At 37.0% G+C, this 23238-nt stretch overlaps 1 protein-coding gene across 1 annotated transcript in view; it reads left to right on the top strand.

Annotated features, from left to right (window-relative positions):
• The window catches only part of RIT2 (Ras like without CAAX 2), a 248210-nt gene extending 225219 nt beyond the window's left edge, over positions 1 to 22991 (top strand). Inside the window, exon 5 of the mRNA XM_081097430.1 lies at positions 22468 to 22991. Within this exon, the coding sequence (XP_080953556.1) occupies positions 22468 to 22698 (231 nt within the window). The 3' untranslated portion in view covers positions 22699 to 22991. The remainder of the gene's footprint in view (positions 1 to 22467) is intronic.
• Positions 22992 to 23238: the final 247 nt, after the last annotated feature.

Below are 23238 nucleotides of genomic sequence, written 5' to 3'. Positions count from 1 at the left end.
TTGTGTTTTTTTTATCTTGCAAACCTAAAACTCTATACCCTTTAAACAACAACTTCCCAAACCTAAAACTCTATACCCTTTAAACAACAACTTCCCAATTCTCCCTTTACACATCTATTTTCTGCCTCCATAAATTTGAATCATATAAGTTGAATCATAAAATATATGTCATTTTGTGACTGGTTCATTTCACTTAGCACAATAAGCATGCATGTTGTTGCATGTTGGAATTTCCTTCATTTTTAAGGCTGGATAATATCGCATTGTAATTATACACTACATTTTGCTTTCCACACATCTATCAATGAATACATGGGTTGCTACCAACTTTATATTATTGTGAATAATACTTCTATGAACATGTATATCCAAATATATCTTCAAGACCCTGCTTTAATTTTTAATATATATACACAAAATGATTGTTGGGATCATTTGGTAATTTTATTTATTTATTTTTTTGAGGAACTGCTGAACTGTTTTCTATAATGGCTATACCACTGTACATTCCTACCAACAGTGCATAAGGCTTCTAAATTTCCCCAAATTTTGCCAATACCTCTTTTCTTTTCTTTTTTTTTTTTTTTTGATAACAGACATTGTGATGGGTGTGAGCTGGCATTTCATTGTGGTTTCAATTTACACTTCTCTAATGATTAATAGGTTGAGCATCTTTTCATGTGCTTATTGGGCATGCTTATTCAAGTTCTTTGCCATTTTTATCAGGCTGTTTTTTTGTTACTGAATTATAGGATATCTCTATGTATTCTGGATGTTAACCCCTTATTGGCAAGTATCAACATCTTAATATAATATCTCTAATCCATGTACATGAGGTGCCGTTCTATTTATTTGTGAGTAATTGGTTACTTCTGTCAGAGCAGTTTTAGTAGAGAGGTGAGTTGACTAATTTTACTAGTAGTAACTTGAATTGCAGATGGTAAGTAACTGTGGAGTATTCCTTGAACAAATAAAATTGGAAAAATGAGAGAAACTATATGGTGACGGAATAAAAGATCGTTGAGAAAAATAAAATCAAACATAGAAGATAAAATGGCACACTTATTTGGTGAAGAAAAGATGCTAGTAAATAAGTGTTAAGAGGGAATGAAAGAAGAAAAAGAATATGTCCATAAATGAAGTGGTTTTAAAAGAAGGGACATGTTTCTTCCTTGTGAAAAGGAAATGATGGAGTCCAAACTCAGAGAAGTTTGATGCTAGATAACAGAGAGAGCTTCTGCCCGATAGCCTATCCTTTCTTTGTGAAGTAGAGGGGCAGGTCATCTGCTGTGTCCGATGGTGGAAGGAGCTGGCTATGAGACAGAAAGAATGTGTAAAGATGCAAAGCAATTATACGGAATGTGAGAGGTGATGGCCACATAGAAAGAAAGTAGAGTGGTTGGAAAGGATTGAGGATCCAGCTGAGATTGATCAAAGAGTCACCCAGAATGTCTGAACAATTTTATCTGGCATGACTCAAATACTTAAAGAAGGCCTAGATGTTTGTAGGATTTTTGTATTAAAGAAAAAAAGGTTGGAGAGTTGAAGGGGCTTCTGAGTGAGTTCTTCATATGGTTAGGTAAGAGGCTTGTGAGTGGAAAGGAAGGGATATTACAGAGGAAGAGGCTTGTTTGGGGGGTAAATGCAGTAGTAAGTCAAAAGACTGCCAATTGAGGACAGCGAGGAAATTTATGACAGTGCCAAATATTATCTGCACCCAAAGAAACTGACTTACAGGCAGCAATTCTGAAGCAAGAAGAAACACTATGTCATGCTAGTGTCGTTAAGCATTGAATATGATCATCAGAAACTTGGGGGCTCTGGTTGGCTCTATCCTTAATTTACTGTGTGACCTAGAGTGAGTCACTTAATTTCTGGAAATCCTAAGTCTTGCAATTAAGCAATTTCCAAGTTCCATCCAGTCTCTAATTATTTGACTAACCCCCATGGAGTTACTTCTGCCTTCACCATCCAGTGACCCTGCTTTAGCTGTTTTATATTTCTTTGGCCCTAGGATAAATTGCCATGCCAACAAGTCACACATGGACTGACAATCATAAAAAAGGTTACAAAGGGAAAATTGTCAATATTTCTAATTCCAGCCTCACTTGAAAGGTCAATGCAATTCATTCCACTACAGCACAGCTCAAATTTGAGGGAGGGAATATACTTGGAATTGCATTGCTACCAGTCAATAAGCAGCAAAATCCATTAATTAAGCTATATTCCAACAGATATACCGTAATTCTACTTGGAAAAGAAACAAGAACATTTTGCAAATTGTTTAGTGACTTATCCCTCTTATTCAAGGTAAAGGTAGTCTTAATATCTGTTTCTGTTTAAATCAATTCTTTATAATTTTCATAATCAACTATTATAAACATACATACATACATACATACATACACACATACTATATGGTAAATACTATACTGAATCCTGGGTAAAATGAATGAATTATAAATAAACTGAAGCTCAGAGAGTTTAAATATTTTGTCTAGTGCCACATAATTATTAAGCAAGTGAATGAGCTAGGATTTGAAAAAGAATTTGAATTCATGTTTGTAAGATTTCATTTGAACTCTTAAGTATGAGAATTCATGTTTATGACCACTACAATAAATTTATTGCATTCCTTCAAGGAGCTTAATTTCAAGTTAAATTGGTCAACATGAAGACAATTATAGAAAGAAATGTAATAAAAACCCTCATAGAGGAATATACAAAGTACATAAGAGAAAGCTTTTTAACTCATCTCATCTTGGCGGGGCAAAGAATGGCATTGCAATAAAACTGATATTTCATCACTTTCTTCATATATGATTACTGGTTGTTCACACTGACAAAAAAAAAAGATAATTCCAGCTAAATGAAGAGAGGTACAGAAATAATGAAAGGAAGACGAGCAAAGCTAGACATTTAAAAAAATCATTGTTATTTAAAATCTAAAAATATTTGTGTAACTTTAGCCAAGAGACCAGGGACATTGTGGGAAATTGTTTTGAAAAGGTAAATATAGGGTGTTCCCTCCAAAATGTATACATACTTTAGCATCTGATAGCTGTTAAATGAAAATGAAATTCATCTTAATAAACATTGCCTTTATAATTATATTCAAAGTGTATATACATTTTTGGGACACCCTATATTTACCTTTACAAAAGGATGGATGCCATGCAAGCCTGTATTCTGTGTCCAAATGCCAGTCCATGACAAAATTTGTACCATTGTGCCAGGAGATAGAAAAAAAATGACCACGTAGGTGGCTTTCCACAGTTACTCTATATAAAATGTCATCTTTTGTTTTGATATTACTATATGAGTTCTTCCTCATTTTATGTTTTGCTTTAAAAATGAACTTGTAAAAATAAATTGAAGGTAATGATAGGTTGAGAGTTTTCTTTTTTCCCACCCTTGCTTCCTTTCTTCTTTTAGGGTCTGTACTTGGATGGGATACTGTATTGAAGCAGTCCCAAATGATAGACAACTAAAATCTATTTTGCTTTTCTAAGTCTCCACCCATTGTGAACAGGCATGGGCAGGAAGAAATTTAATATTGCAAATTAACAATACATATCCCAGTTCCTTCCAAAAATATCAATCCAGCTCTTGACCTTTAAATTAATTCCTGCGTAAGCTTGTCTAATTTTGAGTAAATATTTAACCAAATCTGGGTGTTGTCTTTCAGTGTCAGATTCAGAATCTCATCGTCAAGAGCTGGGGCTAAGGTTTCACAGATCTAGAATGAGATTCATGCCAAAGGAAGGAATGCTACCTTCTTTCTCCCCCAATCCCTCCCCGTTCCACTAATCTTCTCTCACTACAGAAGTTGAGGTATGTGTGTGTGTAGTAAGGGAGGGAGAGTAGAGAAAGAGTTTGTATCTGCTGCTTATATCTGGATAGAAAGATCTGCTCTAGGTCAGTGTGACTTCTCTGCTGGCTGTGGATACAGCCCTACTGGCTGGTCTTTGCATTGACAATGGCCTACACTAGTTGTGCTGTATAAGCTTGTTTTCCAAGGGCCACATGGTCTAAAAGAATTCTGCCACTGGGGATACCAGTTACCCTTCTTTCCTTTTCTCATCCAGTGATCTCTGCATATCTCTCAAACACCAGTCCCTGGCTCTCTGGGTCTCTTCGTGGCCAACCAGTAATGGCAATTTCTTTCCAAACCTGGTGTAGGCCACAAGAAAACCTAGGAATTTTGGCCATGACTGCATTGGATCTGTACCAGATCTCAACTGCCTTGGAGTTCTCCCAATGCTCTATGTCACCCTGCTCTTTCCCTAAATACATAGTCCAGTGGATCTGAACACAGCAACATATCCTATAGCTCAGAAAACATCCAATCTCCGGCTAGGAAATGGGATGCCATTCTTATAGATGAAATCAGAGTGACCCTCTAAGTCACATGAGATGGGAAAGAGAAAAAACAGGGTACTGCTCACTAATTTCTGTTGTGCCAAGAATTCTTAAGCCTATGTTTAAGTATTTATGGAGGCAAACATTACCTAGCTAGTCCATGAAATTTGATGCAAAATTTAAATATCTAACACCAGAAATCAGGCTTCCACTGAACCCAGCCATTTGAAATTTATCTTCTTTGCCTCCAACTGTGGGTCCTTTAACAGTAATTCCTATAGTCATTGGTAACCCCAGGAGACCAGAAAGGAGTCTCAGTAATGCTTTATATCACTATATAATGTTTACTGAAATAAAAGCTTGACAACCATATTTGTCAGAACCCATTCAGTTTTTACAGAACCCTATATATAGTAGTTTAAACAACAACAATAAACAGAAAAATATAATTAGCTCATATAACTGGAAAACCTAATTCATTTGGCTTCAGGCATAACTAGATTCAGAACCACTAACTACATCATCATAATCTTCCTGTTTCTTCGTTTGTCTTATCTTTCTATTGATTTTTACTTTGATAGGCCCTTGTTACTTCACAGACTTAGCTATTTTTATCAAGAAACATGCCTACTTCCAAATAGCACTAGCAAAATTCCTAGGAAGGGGTCTCATTAGCTTTGTCTAGGTCATATCTACTTTCTGTTTTAGGCAACAGGGAATCAGTCAATAGTATTAGAGGAGCAATAAAATCAAACTCGAGTTAAACTTTTATACTACTGCCTTCCACAATTTCACTTACTCATCCCTTTTTGTTCTTTAATTAAAGCAGGCTTTGGAAGCTGTTCATAGGAACCTGCTTCTCTCTGGTAACTAATTAGGCTAACCTCCACTGAACTCCAAGCCATCATGTTTGTGCAAAGAGTTTCTGAAGAGTTATCATTGTACCTGTACCCAGGATGAGGTATCCATGGAAACCTTGAACCTCTAATGACTGGTGGTTGGCAGCCTCAGGCACCCAGAGGGCAATTTATTGCTAGGCTGCATTCAGACCAGCACTTGGGCCTGCCATTCTGATTTAGATGATTTTGTTAATGGTAGCTCCCCACCAAAATTGATCTTGGGCTGATCCCAGTATCATTCTGACAAATTCATTCAGGAAGATAATTGTACAAAACTCAACTAGAGCAGCGAGGATGAGAAGCAGAAATCTCCTGTGAGGATAAGTCAAGGACATGGAATAACCACTGCATTATTTTACCCGCATATGGATATATGTATACACACACACAATATACTATATCATATATATATATATATATATATATATATATATATATATATATATAAAATATATGTGCCTAAACATTTAAGTGTATATATGCAGATACATAAAAATTTTAGTCTTTCTCCTTAGGCCAGGATGGACGATCACTGATGTGGACACACTTTTTTCTTTCAGCCTCCCTGCTCTTCCTAGACCCCGTGTTTCATTTTAGTCTTCTCAGTGTGTGAGAGATGACCTTAACAGTGAGCTGACTGTCTTAAATATGGCAGGTTATCTATCAATTACTCCCCAGACTGCTGAGAGTTCCTTTTAATCTCACTTATAATTTCGAGGGGAGGCTTACAAAAGCCCAAACCAGAATTTTAATGTTGTAAAATACCTATGGAGACAGTAAATATTTCCTTTTTCATGAGGACAGGCTGTATGTCAACTGGCTCAGAAAAGGTAAAGACATTTTTCAAGTTACCCTTTATTGTATTGAAAATGTGCATGAATTAGATAATTTGCCTTACTCTTCTGAAGTGATTCCTTTTACACATAATTATAGCTTAGGCACAGGTATACATTTCTTGCTAGGGAATGCCTGATTCTTGAAAGAATGCTGTCTTCTGACACATGCAAAATATTCACTTTACTATTTTGCAAATGCAGTCATCATGCATTCCAAATAGATCCAGAAACTAAGGGTAAAATCAGTGGCTATCCCAGGCCCCCAGGGAGAGGAAAATATAGACCAGGGAAGCTTGCTCATGAAGGTTAGACTGAGTGCCCCTAAATGTTAGGGCAATAATGACTTTTCGAGATAGCCAGAAAAATGGAATCTCAAATTTCAAGTAAACACTATAAACTAAATAAGATTGTATCACATATTAATATGGTAAGTGAGCTTCCGTTTTAATTATTTATGCTAATACTTCATAGCTTTCTAAGAGATGGCACAACTTAGGGAAATAGGAAAGGTTAGTAGAAAATGTTCCCATAGCAATCTCTTATTCAAGTCTGCAGCTGAGAGGGCACCATAAATGATGCTGTGACTTTAGTTGTGAATATAATTCATTCAACAAATATTTATCAAATCATTGCTATGGATAAATTTGGAGAATACAAAATGAATATAGTAGTCTCTACCCTCAACATAATAAAGGTCATATATGACAAACCCACAGATAATATCATAATCAATCATAAAAAGCTAAAAGATTTCTAAGATCAGGAGAAGAACAAGGATGTACATTTTTCACTACCTGTGTTTAACATAATATTGGAAGTCCTAGCCACAACAATCACACAAAGAAAAGAAATTAAAAAATCCCAACTGGAAAGAAAAGAGTAAAACTGTCATGAATTAATACAGAACACAAAATTAATATTCAGAAATTGTATTTTTATATAGAAGCAACCTAAGTGTCCATAGATAGAAGAATGGATAAAGATATGGCATACTTATATATAATAAAATATTACTTAGCCATAAGAAGAATAAAATCTTGCCACTGGTAATGGCATGAATGGACCTAGAGGGTATAATGTTAAGTGAAGTAAGTCAGTCAGAGGAAGACAAACACCACATGATTTCACTGACATGTAGACTCTAAAAAGAAAAGTAAACAAATAAACAAAACAGAAACATACTCGTAGATATGGAGAATAAATTGATAGTTGCCAGATAGGAATGGGGTTGGACATACAGGGGAAAAAGTGAAGGGATTAAGATGTAAAAATGGCGAGTTATGCCCACTCATTGTAGCTAAGCGGTTGAGCAATGAACCAGGAACCAAGAGGACACTGGTTCAATTCCCAGTCAGGGCACATGCCCAGGTTGTAGACTCGACCCCTTGTGGTGGGGGTGCAGGAGGCAGCCAATTGATGATGTTTATCTTTCATCAATGTTTCCATCTCTCTATACCTTTCTCTCTAAAAATATCAATACAATTATTTTTAAATGTACAGTTATAAAACAGTCACAGGATATACAGTTCAGAATAGGGAATATAGTCAATAATATTGTAATAACTATGTATGGTGACAGATGAGTACTAGATTTACCTGGGGGATCATGGATCACTTTGTAAGTTATATAAGTGTCTAAGCACTATGTTGTTAATCTGAAACATATATATATATATTTTCAAATGTAATTTTTAAAAATTTTGTAATTAAGAAACAAAATCATAGTAGTTTTAAACTTGCCACTAGATCTTAATATTAAATGTATTAATAAAGTATTATATATATTATTTTTAAAATTTAAAAAATAGAAATAAAGTAGAATAATGGAAGAAAACAGGAAAGGTAAGGGAAAACAACAACAGGGGAACTAAAGCAGTACCCAGGACTTTCAACAGACTATAGAAACAGGCAACTCCACCCTGTATTCCTGTACTGATTAAAAATAACTGTGGTTGCTTTGAGGAGGGTGGGGGGGGGGGGGTTGGTTTTAGCAAAATGCTTTTATGATACTTTCAATAAAATATGCCCAAAGAAGGTTTCAACTGTTTTGAGGATAGAAATGGTAATGGAGTCAACATTATCAAAATATTTTCAACAATAGAAAGTCTCCACTCCCAAGTGACCTTTATAAAGACAAGAAACAAACTGGTCATTCATCAGTACTGCACACCATTCATATATATTAAAAGAATAAACAAATCCAAAGTTCACATTATAGTACCTTGACTATGTAATAAGCATAGAGCTCTCTGTTATCTAATTAAATCTCTTAATAACCTCATTTTAGATGTGGACATTAAGTATTAGAAAGGCCAAGTATTGTAGTTAAGGTCACTCAACTAGTAGATAGTGCAAATGCGATTAGAACTCAGACCATTTGATTTCAGAAACCATCCTCTTAAATAGGACACTTTTCTCCCTTGTACCTTAGTGAGACCTTCTGTTTTGGCTAAGGAGACTGTTCTCAGCTGCTTCTGGGGAGGATGGAGCAGATAAAGTCAGTGAGCTGACAAGTCACTGCCGAGATAGTGATGTTTGCTATGTGCTCTGACATGACCAGCATCTCCAAGAGAAAACAGGTGTCACCCACTCGGAGAGGCAGTCGCAGGCTGCTGCTCCTTAACAGACTTGTCAAGATTACCTTCCTTGCTGGCAGGCTATGTGCCCAGCCACGGAGGCAGGCAGGTCATACTGTCCACCTGGGGAGGGATCGAGTAACGGGCATAGGAAACAAATGGAAGGAGTTTCTAAGGCCACAGAGGGGTTTCCTGTAACTGTTAACAGCTGTCATCTGTGCAGCCACTTGAATCTACACATTATATGTTTCAAATCCAAAGGGATGAGGACTTTCAGATATACATTCTATGATACAAGAAATGTGAAGACTTTAAATGTAAAAAATATCAATTTGAATTTAATAAAGTGAAAGCCCCAGATCCAGGTGTTCACAGTCTGTAGCTGCTCTAACTAGGGGGACAAGGCAGCAGGCCCTAGTCCCTGTCATCCCACATCCATGCCAGCCTGATAGTCTGAGGAGGTTACTTCTCTAAACCTTTCCTCCAGTGCACTCTCTTCCAAAACTCATGTGTCTCATGCCTCATCAGCCCCAGAGTCTGTGTGACAGACAAAGAGGCATAGAAGGTGGTGAAGAGAGTCCTGGGTTTTAGTGCTATTAAAACACTGAAGAAATCTTCTCCCTTGGAAATCTGGGTATTCCCAAACTGCTTTAGTGTATTTCATTTACATAAAGAGGAATTTGGCGTGTAGGCTACCTAGGGACAATTTCAGTTCTAAAACTTCAATTCCCTTCTGTGCAAATATAAGAATCTTTGACAGAGGGGTCACTTCACAGAGGGATGTGCAGTAAGTGTGTGCCTGTAGAAACTAATCATTGGCAGATGTTGCGGAGGAGACATATGTAATGATTTGGTGGCTTGAAGATGACCCTAAAGGCCATAGCGATCCTGAATTCTTTTGCTTTAAAGATCTCCCATACACTTTAATTCTGGTAGCCCATCTGATGCCCTTTATTCTTTTACAGGTCCAGAGTGCTTCGTTAGTAATTTTTACTAAGTGCACTTTTATTAAGTATGCCCTGTGTGCTAGAAGTTTACTGACTGTATTACTATATAATCAACAGTAATCAGCATAAGAACCTTCTGAAGGAGGTATGATCATTCTTTTATCATAAAAAAAAGGAAATTGAGAGTTTCTCATCTACAGTAAGAGAAGAACCTGACTTCTTCTAGTACTAATAGCTGTTAGAATAATAACACTAGTTTTTGAGTATGCATTATGTGTTACCCACTATGTTACTGGTACTGAAGAATCACAGAAATAACCTAAACGGAGAGCTACATATTTGCCTTTATGCCATGGAAATGTCCCTCTGGTTATATAGTGCTAAGGGATAGATTTGAGGCTGTCAAATCTGAAGGGGTGAAAATTATTTAGGGAATAAATAAACAAGACCCTGGATTAAGGCAATAGCCATACGAATGGAGACGTCAGCGTATACTAATATTAAAGGGATAGAAAAAATGACTTGATTTAGTGATATGGGAGCTAGAAGGATCTAGAAGGGCTTCAAAGATTCTCACCTGGATTACTGGGAGTATTGGTGCCATTAGCCAAGAAAGAACATTTGGGGAGGAAAAATGATTAATTTGATCACATTAATTTTGAAGTGCTTATGGGACATTCCAGAGGAACTCCCCAGCAGAGAGTTGTATGTGTCATCTGGACTTAAACTGAGAGCTGAGGTGTGAAGACATCAATATGTGACTCATGAACACAATAATGGTGATGAAAGCTGTGGATCTGAATAAGAATATATAACGAGGAAATGTCAAATGAGAATAAAAACAATGTCAGGACAGAGTCCACGGACATGCATAAGATTATGAGAAAAGTGAGTGAATAGTAGGACTTTCTAGACATTCAGACAGGATATTCTGAAAGAGTAATCAGAGAATAGAAAAATCAAGAAAGACGATGGTCACCAAGTCAAAGGAGAAGAGTTTAAAGAAGGGAGCAGCCAACTTACCAAATGCTACAAATGGTGGAAGATTATTGGAAGCATCTATTGGGTTTGGCAGCGAGCGTGATATTCATACTTTTGAAAACCATTTTAGGAGAGTGGGTGGGAAGGAGGCAGAATGCAGATTGTAAACGTGGATTTGCAAATCAGAAGTGATTAAGAGAAATCGGCATATAAATCTGGATGTATTATTTTTGAGATTGTGCATCCTTTTCCTACTCACTTTCCTGCCTCAGCCCCATTATTCTTTTTAACCCGTACAAATACTTCCTGGAATAATCCACATTTGACGGTAAATGAAAGAACAGATGTAAGAAGGTAACTAGAACTGGAGTCCTAAAACAGGTGATTTGCATATTTTTGTGGGGAAAAGGGGGACTGTTAGAGAGGAAGGCTGAAAATATGAGAAATAAGGTATAGAACAAATGTTTCAAGATTGAAGTGGATATTAAGGACTCAGAAGCCAGATAGAGGATTAGATTTGACATATTCAGTAATGTCTCTTCATCAGAGACTGGAGAGAGGATATAAGCCAGCGGTTCTCAACCTGTGGGTCGCGACCCCTTTGGGGGTCGAACGACCCTTTCACAGGGGTTGCCTAAGACCATCGGAAAACACATATATAATTACATATTGTTTTTGTGATTAATCACTATGCTTTAATTATGATCCATTTGTAACAATGAAATTGGGGGTCACCACCACATGAGGAACTGTATTAAAGGGTTGCGGCATTAGGAAGTTTGAGAACCACTGAATAAGCTATCTAACAATACTGGTGAGCTTCTAGGTGCTAGTCCCAGATGTTAAAGTCATTCTATTTGGATAATTTTATTTCCTCATTGAGGTGAAGGAAGAGGAAAAGAGCATCTGCTGGAAATGAGGGTAAGATCAAAGACCTGAGAAGAGAAGTGAAGATTTTGAAGAACTAAATGAGGAATAGAAAAGAGTACTGGCTAATAATAAGTTAAAGGATCATTTAGGGAATTGAGGGCTCTGTTAGGTTTGAAAACTAAATTTACAGCAGTGCAAACAAGCACAAGCTTATGCATTTTTTTCATAAAATACCCAGCTCCCTGTGTGTGGGGCCAGAACCACAGGAGCACTGGTTCATTTCTGCCTTCTGTAGATCTCAGCTTTAGAACTTATATCAAACTTATTTTGTTCAGGTGCATCCTTCTTTCCATGGCCTACTATCATCAAATATAATCCAAAAGGATACACAGGTTGACCATGAGCTTGAGGAACCCGCATACCTCTGACTTTCCTTTGGACCTCGTCAGAGTCATCTGCCCCTGTGATGCCTAGACTCCATTCAAGAAAGCATCATGACCCACGCTTCTTTCCAGCTTAGAGTTTCTGCAGCACACATGTTTTATTTAGAGTATATGTAATAGGGTATTTTTGACACCAGAAAAATATTAGAATGTAAAGGACTTAAAACCTTTGGCAATTACAGTGAGAATGTTTCTGAGCTCTCTAGTTCATTCGCGGAGAATTTTTGCTGTAGTAATTGGTTGATTCTTCCTTAGTCACCTTTTTATATTTAATTCGCCCATGCATTCAAAGAAGGGAAGGGAAAGATGTTTACTGAGCATGGCTCACATGCAAACACTGAGGTTGTATTGGGGATGCAACATTCCTTGCCCTCATGGTCTTATACCCCACAGGGATCCCGACATTATACAGTTATATAATTTATTACTTAATTATAATTTTTATTTGTGTTAAAATTATGATACATAAGTTCCTTCTTTCTATTTTTACCCAATATACATTTATTAATGTAATAAATTAACCACTAAGATATTTTTTCATGCTTAAAACATAAAATTTTGGGCCACTTCAAAACTTAATTATTCATAATAACTAATCCCCTGAAGGTTCAGGAGAATCCTACATTTAATATACATCAAATAAACACATTAATTTATTAGTATAAATATGTGAGGAAAATATCCTTAGGCATGCACATACATATATGTATACTTTTGCATACATATTCCTGCATATACATATTTCATATCCTGCCTAAGTTTATTTATTTATCATTTTAACAAGATATTTTAAAAGTAAAGCCCATAGGAGAAAAATTCAAAGAAGAAGGTAGATATTGCTGTTAGCAAAATATTGAGCATTAACCTTGTCTTTTTTCCCTTCATAGCAACTACTGGCTGCCATGGCAACCTTTCCCCCCAGCATACCAGAGCTTCTTGGATGAAAAGCACAAGGCCTTGGAGATTTCAAATGTCTCTTGTACAAAGCAGTCTAAACCCTTTACTCTAGAGCCATTACCATCCTGGGCCTCCAAAGGACTGGCTATGCCATTTAATTTATTGTGTCTTGCTTTTTCTCTCCATCCAATCAATATCTCTTCAGAACAGCAGGAGAGAAATTTTTTTTTTACTTTTTTTTTTTTGCACAGAGTAGGCACTCAAGATATAGGCTCTTTTTTTTTAATTACTCAGTTGATGGATACCAAACAAATTTTATGTGAATCTAAGTAAATTAGGCATTTAAGCTCACTAATTTCTTTTGATTGTATTCTTTGTTCACTCCTTCTTCTCTCATGCTCTGTTCTAAATCTGTTAAATACTGATGATCTCACAAAAGCGCCATTATCCCTCTGCCTCAGGCCTGAGACCTTCTATCTGAGACTCTGTTCTGCCCTGAACACCATTCACCTCCCACCAACCTAGGTCATTCTTGTCATTGAGGTCTCATACAAAGGCTCTCTCTCCCTCAGAAAGCCAAGAACCACTCATAAGGGCCTGGACACTACTTATACATGCTGCCTCAGTTCCCCACACAGGACGCCATCATGGTAGTGATCACAGGGACCTGCAATTTCTTTAATGTCTTTCTATTGCCCTAACCAACAACTAATTCCTCTATCGACTGTAACCCCAGCTGTATTCCCACGGCCAGCATTCCAGTAGTGTCAATCTACAAATATCGAGTTCCTACCTAGTGCCATCCACTATGCTGGGGATGAGGTACAGTGATAAATAAGACAAAATTCCTGCTCTAACAAATGTCATACTGTCCTGGAAGAAGACAGAAAAGAAGCACATGAACAAAATATGTAGTAAGATGATTTCAGAGAGTAATTAAATGCCAAAAAGGAAATAAGGTAGAGAAATGGGATGGAATTGCAGGCTATGTAGAGAATATTTTTTAGAGAAAAGCTAGGCAAGGTATCTCAGTGGAGGTATACCTAAGCTAGAAAATGAATGCTAACAAGAATACAACTGATAAAAAGTACTGAGGGGAGCACAATCCTTGGCAGAGAAAATAACATGTGCCAATACTTGAAGTCAAGAAGATTGCACTGGGCATGTGTGGAAGTACTAGTATATGGCTGGATATAATGCATGAGGGGAGAGTGGTGTGAATAGGGAAATGGACAAAAGTCACATCAGGTGAGGTTTATAGGTCATGGTGGGAAATAGAAAAAGATTTAAGGAGGGCCAACATTTGATCTAAAGGAGTTGGAAATTTCCTCTTATCTTCTCTTCAGACATAAAAAAGGTAACATTTATTGGGTGTGCACAGTATGCCAGGAACTACATTAAGTGCTTTTCATATAATAGCTCATTGAATCCCATTAACAATTCTAAGAGAGAGGATTTTAACGATGAGGAAATTGAAGTACAGAAGAAAGACTAAGCAACTCTCCAAGAGCCCATGGCTAAGAAGTGATATAACAAGAATTTGGATCTTAGTAATCTGATTCTAGAATCTATACTCATATTCACTGTGGCAAGGTTTTGTCAAGTATCTTGATGGAAGCCACACTATGACACAAATAAATTTGGAATTAATGCCGTGGCTGTTGGAATTGCAGTTTGATGAGTTCATTAGAGTGGACTCCTTTGGTCACCAGCGACTGTTGATGGGATTTCATTATCACCATCATTAAGATTAAATATCTGTCACCAGCAAAGTTTGTGGCTATTCAAGATGGGGATACAAATGGACAGAATGTAGCTACCTTGCAGATGGATTATGAGTTTCAGAGCAAAGCACAGGCCAAGGAGATCACCAAGACTGGAATGACCTGTGAAGACTTGAGTAGCTCTGGAAGAAGTGTGGAAGAAGGAAAATGGAAAACTTACTAGACAGGGAAAACAGCAAAATGAAAAGATTTGTGTAGAGGAGATGTAGGTCATAAGATATGAAAGGTACTCCATGTTACAAATGGAGCCCCAAATGGGCAACCAAATGGCTTAGTTGACTCCTATTCTACCTTTTCCTGATCTCCACGCCCTTCCCAGGCTATAAAGAAAAAATTCAGGGGCTGGGAAGTTGAAGTAAGAGGGGGTGGGAATCTGCATTCTCAAAGCCAAGATGTGGAGCATTTCCCCTTCTCCCTCCCTGGAGAAGGGTAGAGAGATGCTGGCCCTCCTCCTTGACAATTTCTCCTAAAGTTAGAGTAACTTGCTAAGAAGAGATGGACATCTCTTCTCCAGCTGAACCTCTGCTTACTATAGGTCACACCTGTTTTTCACCTATCTAGAAAAGAGAATTGGAGAAAATAGCAGGACAAAGGGAACACACTTGGATGAAACACCCTGTAAGCCCAGTCTTTGGTCTGTCAACAATGAATTTCCCATGGGTCAGTGACTGCAGTTGAGGGCAGGACTTTCTTTTCAGTGCTTTGCTTGTTTTGATTTTCCCTGCAAGGAGTTTGATATGACATCTATGCACGTACCTTTAAATTATTAAAGAAAATAATAAATAATTCACAGACTAAATAAGCAAATAAATAAATTAGGTTAAGTAAATCAAATGCATATCCATTGGAACTGGTCAAGGAAATTGGCAAAGCTACTCATATTGCTAAAACTGATCAAAGCTGATTATACAACTATGCAGAAGGAAAACTCAACAATCTGAGTTTGGACAGCTTTTCCTTTAAATTAACAAATAAAATGCTTGGCCCCATATTTGCCAGGAAACTATGGTTCCTGCTACCTTGAAGATGTAGGCTCTATAATGAAAATTAATAACTCCAGGGGTAGGAACCAAGTGGAATATAGACAGGGACACATCAAAAAATATATAAAACAAATCGTGAAGACTTTGTTCTGTACACTAAATGTTTTAACAGTGCCCAGCAGGCTTAGCCGTGAAGATATTTTGCTTATGAAGCTTCTCCTGGGAGAGCCAGACCCATCTTTCTGCCAATCTCTCCTCATTCAAGGTTAGCAATTACAGCTAAGCAGTTTCCTTTTGTGCTCTTAAGAATTATATCACCTACTTAGACAACTGCCATTACCCTGAATACCGTTACAATAACTTAATCTAAATTTACTTTTACCAGAGTTCAGGTAAAAGATTAAAAGATGCAAAGAGCAATGAAGCTCCTGAATTCAGCAAATTATTGGGAACAAAGCTCTAACTGACGAACATGATTGTGTTGCCACTAGTAGCTGAGCAGGGAGTAGGACAGGCTCTGCTTGCTCAGTGGTCTCATTAGCCCCCCATGCAGCTGTGGCTGCATTCTAATACCTCCTCTGGCATATTCCACAGTGATCTTCCTCGGTGAAAAAGGTCATATATATTAAAAAAGATGGCTCCCCTGGGTCATTGAAATGTGCTGTTACTTGCATGAAACATTTTTCTTTATTCCTCTTTTTTCTGCCAGTGCTTCCTAGGGCCTCCAGGTGGCACCTTTAATCACAGATGCCACTTTTTTTTCAGTTGAGGGGCATGGTGGTATAATGGTATCTGCAATTATTGCTCCTCCCCCACCCTAAGTAATCTTTCTATAATGTTAATTTTCCCTATGTTTCTGTATTTATTTAAATTGTTATTTTTATGTAAATGCAACGTAAACTATTTTATGCCATTTGTTTACCATTTGAGAATCATCTTATGTTGAAACACCTCACATCAGAATAATCAATTGCATATACAGAAGACTAGGAAAGGGAACTGGACAGATCCTGTGAAAAATAGCAAACAGTCCTGGAAACAATACTTGATGGAAGAGACTAGAACTTGATGGTTGTTTTACTTAAATATGTGTGTGATCTTGATCCATTTGCTTAAGGAATCTGGGTTCGAAATTACTCATTTGAGAAAAAAAAAAAGTAATTCTTTTATAACACTGTGCTTCTTTCTTAGCAGTTACTTTATAATGTGGATAAATATTTATAATTGAAAAATATTTAATTTTACTTAAATTTTGGATAAATAAGGTATAACATATTAATTATAATATATTATGTTAATTACCCTTGTTTAAAACCCTAATATAAAAGCTGTTACTTCTTGTTATGTTATTCTGGTTCTGAACCAATCAAAATACCATTGGTGGATTGAAGTTATTCCTGCTGAGACCGGTTTGGCTCAGTGGATAGAGCGTCGACCTGCAGACTGAAAGGTCCCAGGATCGATTCCGGTCAAGGGCATGTATCTGGGTTGCGGGCACATCCCCAGTAGGAGATGTGCAGGAGGCAACTGATCGATGTTTCTCTTTCATTGATGTTTCTAACTCTCTATCTCTCTCCCTTCCTCTCTGTAAAAAATCAATAAAAAATATATTTTAAAAAAATTATTCCTAATGATACTGTTGAAATATTTACGAACTTCAAACTGATCATAATTACTAAGCTTAAAGCTCAGGATCTGTAAAAATTATTTTTTCTTACATGTTTGGACTCAGGTTCTTCTATTCAGTTTATAGCATAGTATATCAATTCTAACATCAAAGGTAGAGATGGAAAACTTATGGTTTGTCAATATTGGTGTGAGATGGAATTTATTGAATTTTGGAAATTTACTTTTAAAGTATGTTTTCACTTTTTTTCTTAAAAAATAAAAAAGTTAGGCCACTAATCTAATACAATTTTTGAAAGAAATATCGATTAAATATTTTATTGTAATTTTACTTTCCATTTAATTTTCTCTATAATGAACATGAAAATTGCCTAGTTATTAATTAAATAATATAAAATTAATATTCTGATAATGAATCTAAGAATACATTTCATGCTTTGAAATAGAGGGTTTGTAACTCCTACTTTATTTACTCATTAGCAGCTACCAAGTTAAATATACTTCAACTTGCTGCAATTAATAAAATAGACAGTTAAGTCATCTGTTAAAGATTTTCACTGTGTATGATTTCAAAAAGAATCTTTGCATGGAATTTATCTTCCAATTTTATTTCAGATTTTATATTGACTGTTAAACTGGACTTTTAACTGAATTTTGATGTTTCCAATGATTTATTTGCAATGTTTGCATTTTTATAATTAGGAAACATTTCATAAATATACTAGAGGCCTGGTGCACAAAATTCATGCACTTGGGTGGGGGTCCCTCAGCCCATCCTGTGCCCTCTTGCAGTCCAGGACCCCTCTGGGGATAGCTGGCAGTCAGACATGCCTCTCACAGTCCAGGACCCCTCGCTTCTTACCGCCCACCTGCTTGCTCTCACCACTGCTGCTGCACTTGCCAACTGTGAGCCCAGCTTCTGGCTGAGCGGCTCTCCCCTTGTGGGAGCACACTAACCATGAGCATCTGCCCCCGGTGGTCAGTGCACATCATATCGACCAGTCATTCCAGTTGTTCTGCTATAATGGCTGCTTAGGCTTTTATTATATAGATGAAACTACCTGACAGTCAATGTGACCCCTGAGGGGTCCCAGATTGTGAGAGGGTGCAGGCCAGGCCAAGGGACCCCACTGGTGCACGATGGGGGTCAGGGAGGGACGCAGGAGGCTGGCCATCCGGGGAAGGACCACAGGAGGGCTCCAGGGCATGTCTGGCTTCTCTCACTCAGTCCTGATTAGCCAGACCCCAGCAGCAAGCTAACCTACTGGTTGGAGCATCTGCCCCCCGGTGGTCAGTGCACATCATAGTGACTGATTGACTGGTTGACTGTCTTCCCCCTGGTGGTCAGTGCATGTCATAGTGAGTAGTTGAGCAGCCTTAGCATATCATTAGCATATTATGTTTTGGTTGGTTGAACGGACAACTGGATGACCAGACACTTAGCATATTAGGCTTTAATTATATAAGATGTGATTGTATAGATTTGTCAAATGTGTAAAAAATATTGTAGATTTAGTTAAAGGCTTCATTCAAATTCCTTTTTACTTCTATTCTCCACAAAGAAAAATTACCTTCCTGTTCTGGTGGAAACAATTTCCATAGGTCAAAAATAATCCAAAATGATAAGTCAATGTCAGGGTGCCATTGGGTGCACCTTCATTTCCCTCACTGATTTACAAATGCCAGCCCAATAATATATTAAGCTCCCATATATATTTGGTCTTGTTTCTGGGTTCTCTATTTCATTATATTGGTCTGTCTGACTAGCCCTTATCTAATCCTCATTCCTCATTTGGGAAATATGCCCAAACTGTTATAGTTTTAGAGAAAGCCTTAATAGGGTGCATCTAATTTAACAACTTTACAAAAAAAACTCAGATTATATTTTGTTTTCCCTCCTGCGTGATTGTTTTCTATTTATTTTTGTGTTTATTTAAAAAATTTCCTTATTTTTGTTTTCTTTGTGTTAAATTTGCTGGGCATTTTTTGTAACTTTTTAACATTGCTACTTTGATTATTAAATTTGAGTGTTTCTATTTTCCTAAAACATGCATATATTGCTATAAAGATCATTCTAAAGAAAGCATTAGCTACCTCACAGGTTGTAATATGTTGTACTTTCATTATCATTCAGTTCCAAATATTTTATAATTTTTGTGTAATATCTTTTTTACTTATTGACTATTTAGAAGTATATTTTTCCAAAATATGTGGGGATTTCCTAGTTATCTTCCTATTAAAACTATAAAACTAATTTATAGCTTAATTCCATGTTTTGGGGGAATATGCTGTGACTTTGATTCTTTGCAATGTTTAAGACTTTCTCTATAGCTTAGCATGAAGTCAATTTCTATGCATGCTCCTGGATCACTTGAAAAGAATGTAAAGTTTTCAGTATAGCATCGTATATGTGTAAATTAGATTGATGTTTTGTTCAAACTTTCTATATCCTTACTGACATTTTGTCTACTTACTCTTTCAACTGCTGATGGAGATCTGTTAAAATCTTTCATTAAAATTTTTGATTTTAGTTCTATCAACGTTTTTCCCAATAAACTAAGGCTATAATTTTTAGTACATAGAAATTTATAAGTATAACATCTTCATGATGGATTTATCTTTCTATAATTCTAAAATATTGTTCTTTAACTCTGGTAATTTTTAAACTGTCTGCTTTGTTTAATATTATGTCAATATACTAGCTTAACTTTGTATTCATTTCCATTCAAATTTTAGTCTTTTGTGTCCTTATATGTATGGTGTTTCAACTACAAGTGATGTTTTTAAAAATCTGGTCTGACAATCTTGGTCTCTTTTAATTGGATAGTGTACTGCATTTACATGTAACTGATTTTGCTACATTCTATTATTTCTTTAGACTTGTTCCCCGCCCCCCATCATGCCACCCTTCATTGTGAGCTGGGTATACATTCTGCTTTATTGACGTTAGGTCTCTCCATTTGTCTTTGATCATTGGGATGTACGTAAAATGATATCTCCCTTCTTCCCACCTGCTTTCTGTCATGGGGACATCATACCCCTGGTAATATTGCTCTTTCAGTCTGAGTCCCAGAATAAGGAGACAGGAGAGGCAAACCAGAGCCCAACCAACCAACAGCCTGAGCTCAGTCTATGCTCCAGTTGCTAATGGGCTTCAGGAGCAAGACATAAATATGTTTGCAAGCCATGGAGATTTTGAGGTTGTTTTTGTCTTTATATAGTCTAATGAAAGTTAATTAATTTTCAAAATGGCACCATAAATGTGGTGTTGCTATCGAAAAACGTAAAACATGTGTCATTGGTTCTCGGGTGGAGAAAACTGTTACAGACTGAAAAATAAAGGACAACTCATGTTATGCGGTGTGAAATAATTTGGTAAGATTATCACCTGTGATTACTTGGGAATAAGACCAGTTACTTAATAAACCTATGACTTGGTTAAGTTGTTAGTAAGAAAGAATATTAATCACTTTCATTGGGTACTTTTAGCTGCATTTCTTAAGTTACCGTAAGTCAGAAATATGCTCAAAAAAAGAATTGGTGTATTTGCTAGCAAGCATGAAAGAGAAAGAAGAGAATTCAGACATTCTTTGTACTCATCTGTTTATCCGCCCTTGGTGAGGTTACCTATCACAGACTAGAAAAGCCCTGGCTTTGGAATCACATATACCTATTTTCACCTCCCTATTCAGACACTTGTTGGAAATACAATGTGCTCTTATCAGTTAAGAAAGGGTGATTTAACTCAGGTTATAAGCAACTCCAAAGTATCAGTAGCTTAAAAGACCAAAGTTTATTTCTTATTTATGCTGCATATCCAACATGGGTGAACTAAAACTCTACTTGTCATGGTCCCATCACATTCTTTCAGACTGATGGAGTTTCCAGTTCACCATATGCTTCCATTTGGTAGAAAAAAAGGGAACATACAAATATATAAACATCAAGTTAACTTTAAGAAAACAAATAGACCAGTATGAGCTAAAGGCTCTCAGACATAGTGAAGAAAGGCAGCCTGGCCCTGCTTTCTTAGAGCCCATGTGAATATTCTAATAGAACTTAACAGGAGTGCTAAATTTTGAACAAGATTATTAGTACCCAGCTACAGTGACATATAATCCGTTTAAATATTTGTGCATCATTTATGTTTACGTCTTAATACTTATTAAATCCATGTATGTTTACTAATCATCTTTTTCACTCATCTAATGGTGATTTAGGCACCAGGCACTGCAGTAGACATTAAAGGGATGATAAATGAGGCATAGTCTCTGACTTCAGTCAGTTTATCATCTATAGAGGACCTATTGCAATAGCATGAGCCACAACATACTAAGTCACACACACACACACACACACACACACACACACACACACACACGTTCTAAGCAGCTCTGAAAGAGCTCGGCTAGAGGAAGGTTTATTTATCCTAATGGTGGTGTTTTGCTTTTTGTTTTGTTTTGTTTTGTTTTCACCTGAAGATTGTATTTTGAGGTGTTTTTTTTTTTAAATATATTTTATTGATTTCTTACAGAGAGGAAGGGAGATAGATAGAGAGTTAGAAACATCAATGAGAGAGAAACATCGATCAGTTACCTCCTGCACATCTCCTACTGGGGACATGCCCGCAACCCAGGTACATGCCCTTGACCGGAATCAAACCTGGGACCTTTCAGTCCGCAGGCCGACGCTCTATCCACTGAGCCAAACCGGTTTCAGCTGTATTTTGAGTTTTATGACAACTTCATCCTGATTTATTCTTAACTGAAAGCTCTAAACTGTAATTAATAACTAATAGTTACAAAGCACTTTGTATTGATGGCCTTATTTAACTGTAACACAGAGCCTTTCAGGTATTATTATCTTGTGTTACCTATGAGAAAATTGAGGCCAAAAGGTGAAGAAATTTCCCTAAGTTTCAAAGCTAAGCAGAAGGAGAGCTGGGATTGGAAACCAAGCAGATTTAATCTAAAGCCACGTGTTGTTGGTTTTTTACCGTTATGCTCTGTAACTTTGTGTTTTGTTTTTTTGTTTTTAAGTCTGAAAGGTTAATTTCCACTTCTAGTTTTAAGTTCTAACCTGTTGCCTTTTCTGATTTTCATTTGTCCTTCAGGTTCAGAAATTCTAGAAAACTCCCCTTAAAACATAGCCACATTTTACCTTTTTAAAAATGTAACTGGCTCTCAGCCGTGGTAGAGAACATGCTTTTTGATCTAAGTATCTCTCTTTTCCTCTCTTTCTAATATCATTTATTTTCCCCTAGGTCTCTACAGAAGAAGGCTTGGGTCTGGCCCGAGAATATAACTGTGCTTTTTTTGAGACCTCTGCAGCCCTCCGATTCTGCATTGATGATGCCTTTCATGGTTTAGTGAGGGAAATCCGCAAGAAGGAGTCGGTGCCATCCCTGACGGGAAAGAAACTAAAGAGGAAAGACAGCCTGTGGAAGAAGTTAAAGGGCTCACTGAAGAAGAAGAGAGAAAACCTGGCATGCTAGCCTCACTTCTAACTCCCTCTCTTTCTGAATTTTATCAGTTGGACAATTCCAGATGTTTCATTCTGCTTTAATTCTCTCTCTCTCCCTCTTTCTCTCTCTCTCTCTCTCCCTCTCTTACTCTCGCTCATATCTGCCTGTAGGTAAAAGCAAGATCTGCATAACTGTACCTCTTGAGATAGTTTTGTTTTGCCCTTAACAGTTGGATGAGTTTTGTCAATCAGTTGGATATGCTGTTTAGTTTTTATAATATATGACTAAATAAAATTGACATTCCAATTGACTCATTTCCCTTCAAAGAGTTGAGCTTCATTTGGTATGCTGTCTGGTTATAGAGGGAATATTCAAAACTGCAGACAGAATGATAAAAGGCTCAGGGGACCTGCCTCTGCCTGATAAGCCTCTGGTTGTTTGCATTCCAGGAATGTCAGAAAATAATGAGGCAGCTCAGGAAAGGATTCAGAGCAGGCGTCTGCAGCCTGGCACTTCCTAAATGCGGAAGTTGTGGTGCTTTCTCTGGAAGGCTCCATAGATGACCCTCAG

This window comes from Myotis nattereri (genome assembly GCF_964212035.1).
Source record: "Myotis nattereri genome assembly, chromosome: 8".
Lineage (NCBI taxonomy): Eukaryota > Metazoa > Chordata > Mammalia > Chiroptera > Vespertilionidae > Myotis > Myotis nattereri.
This window is presented reverse-complemented; position numbering and strand designations above follow the sequence as displayed.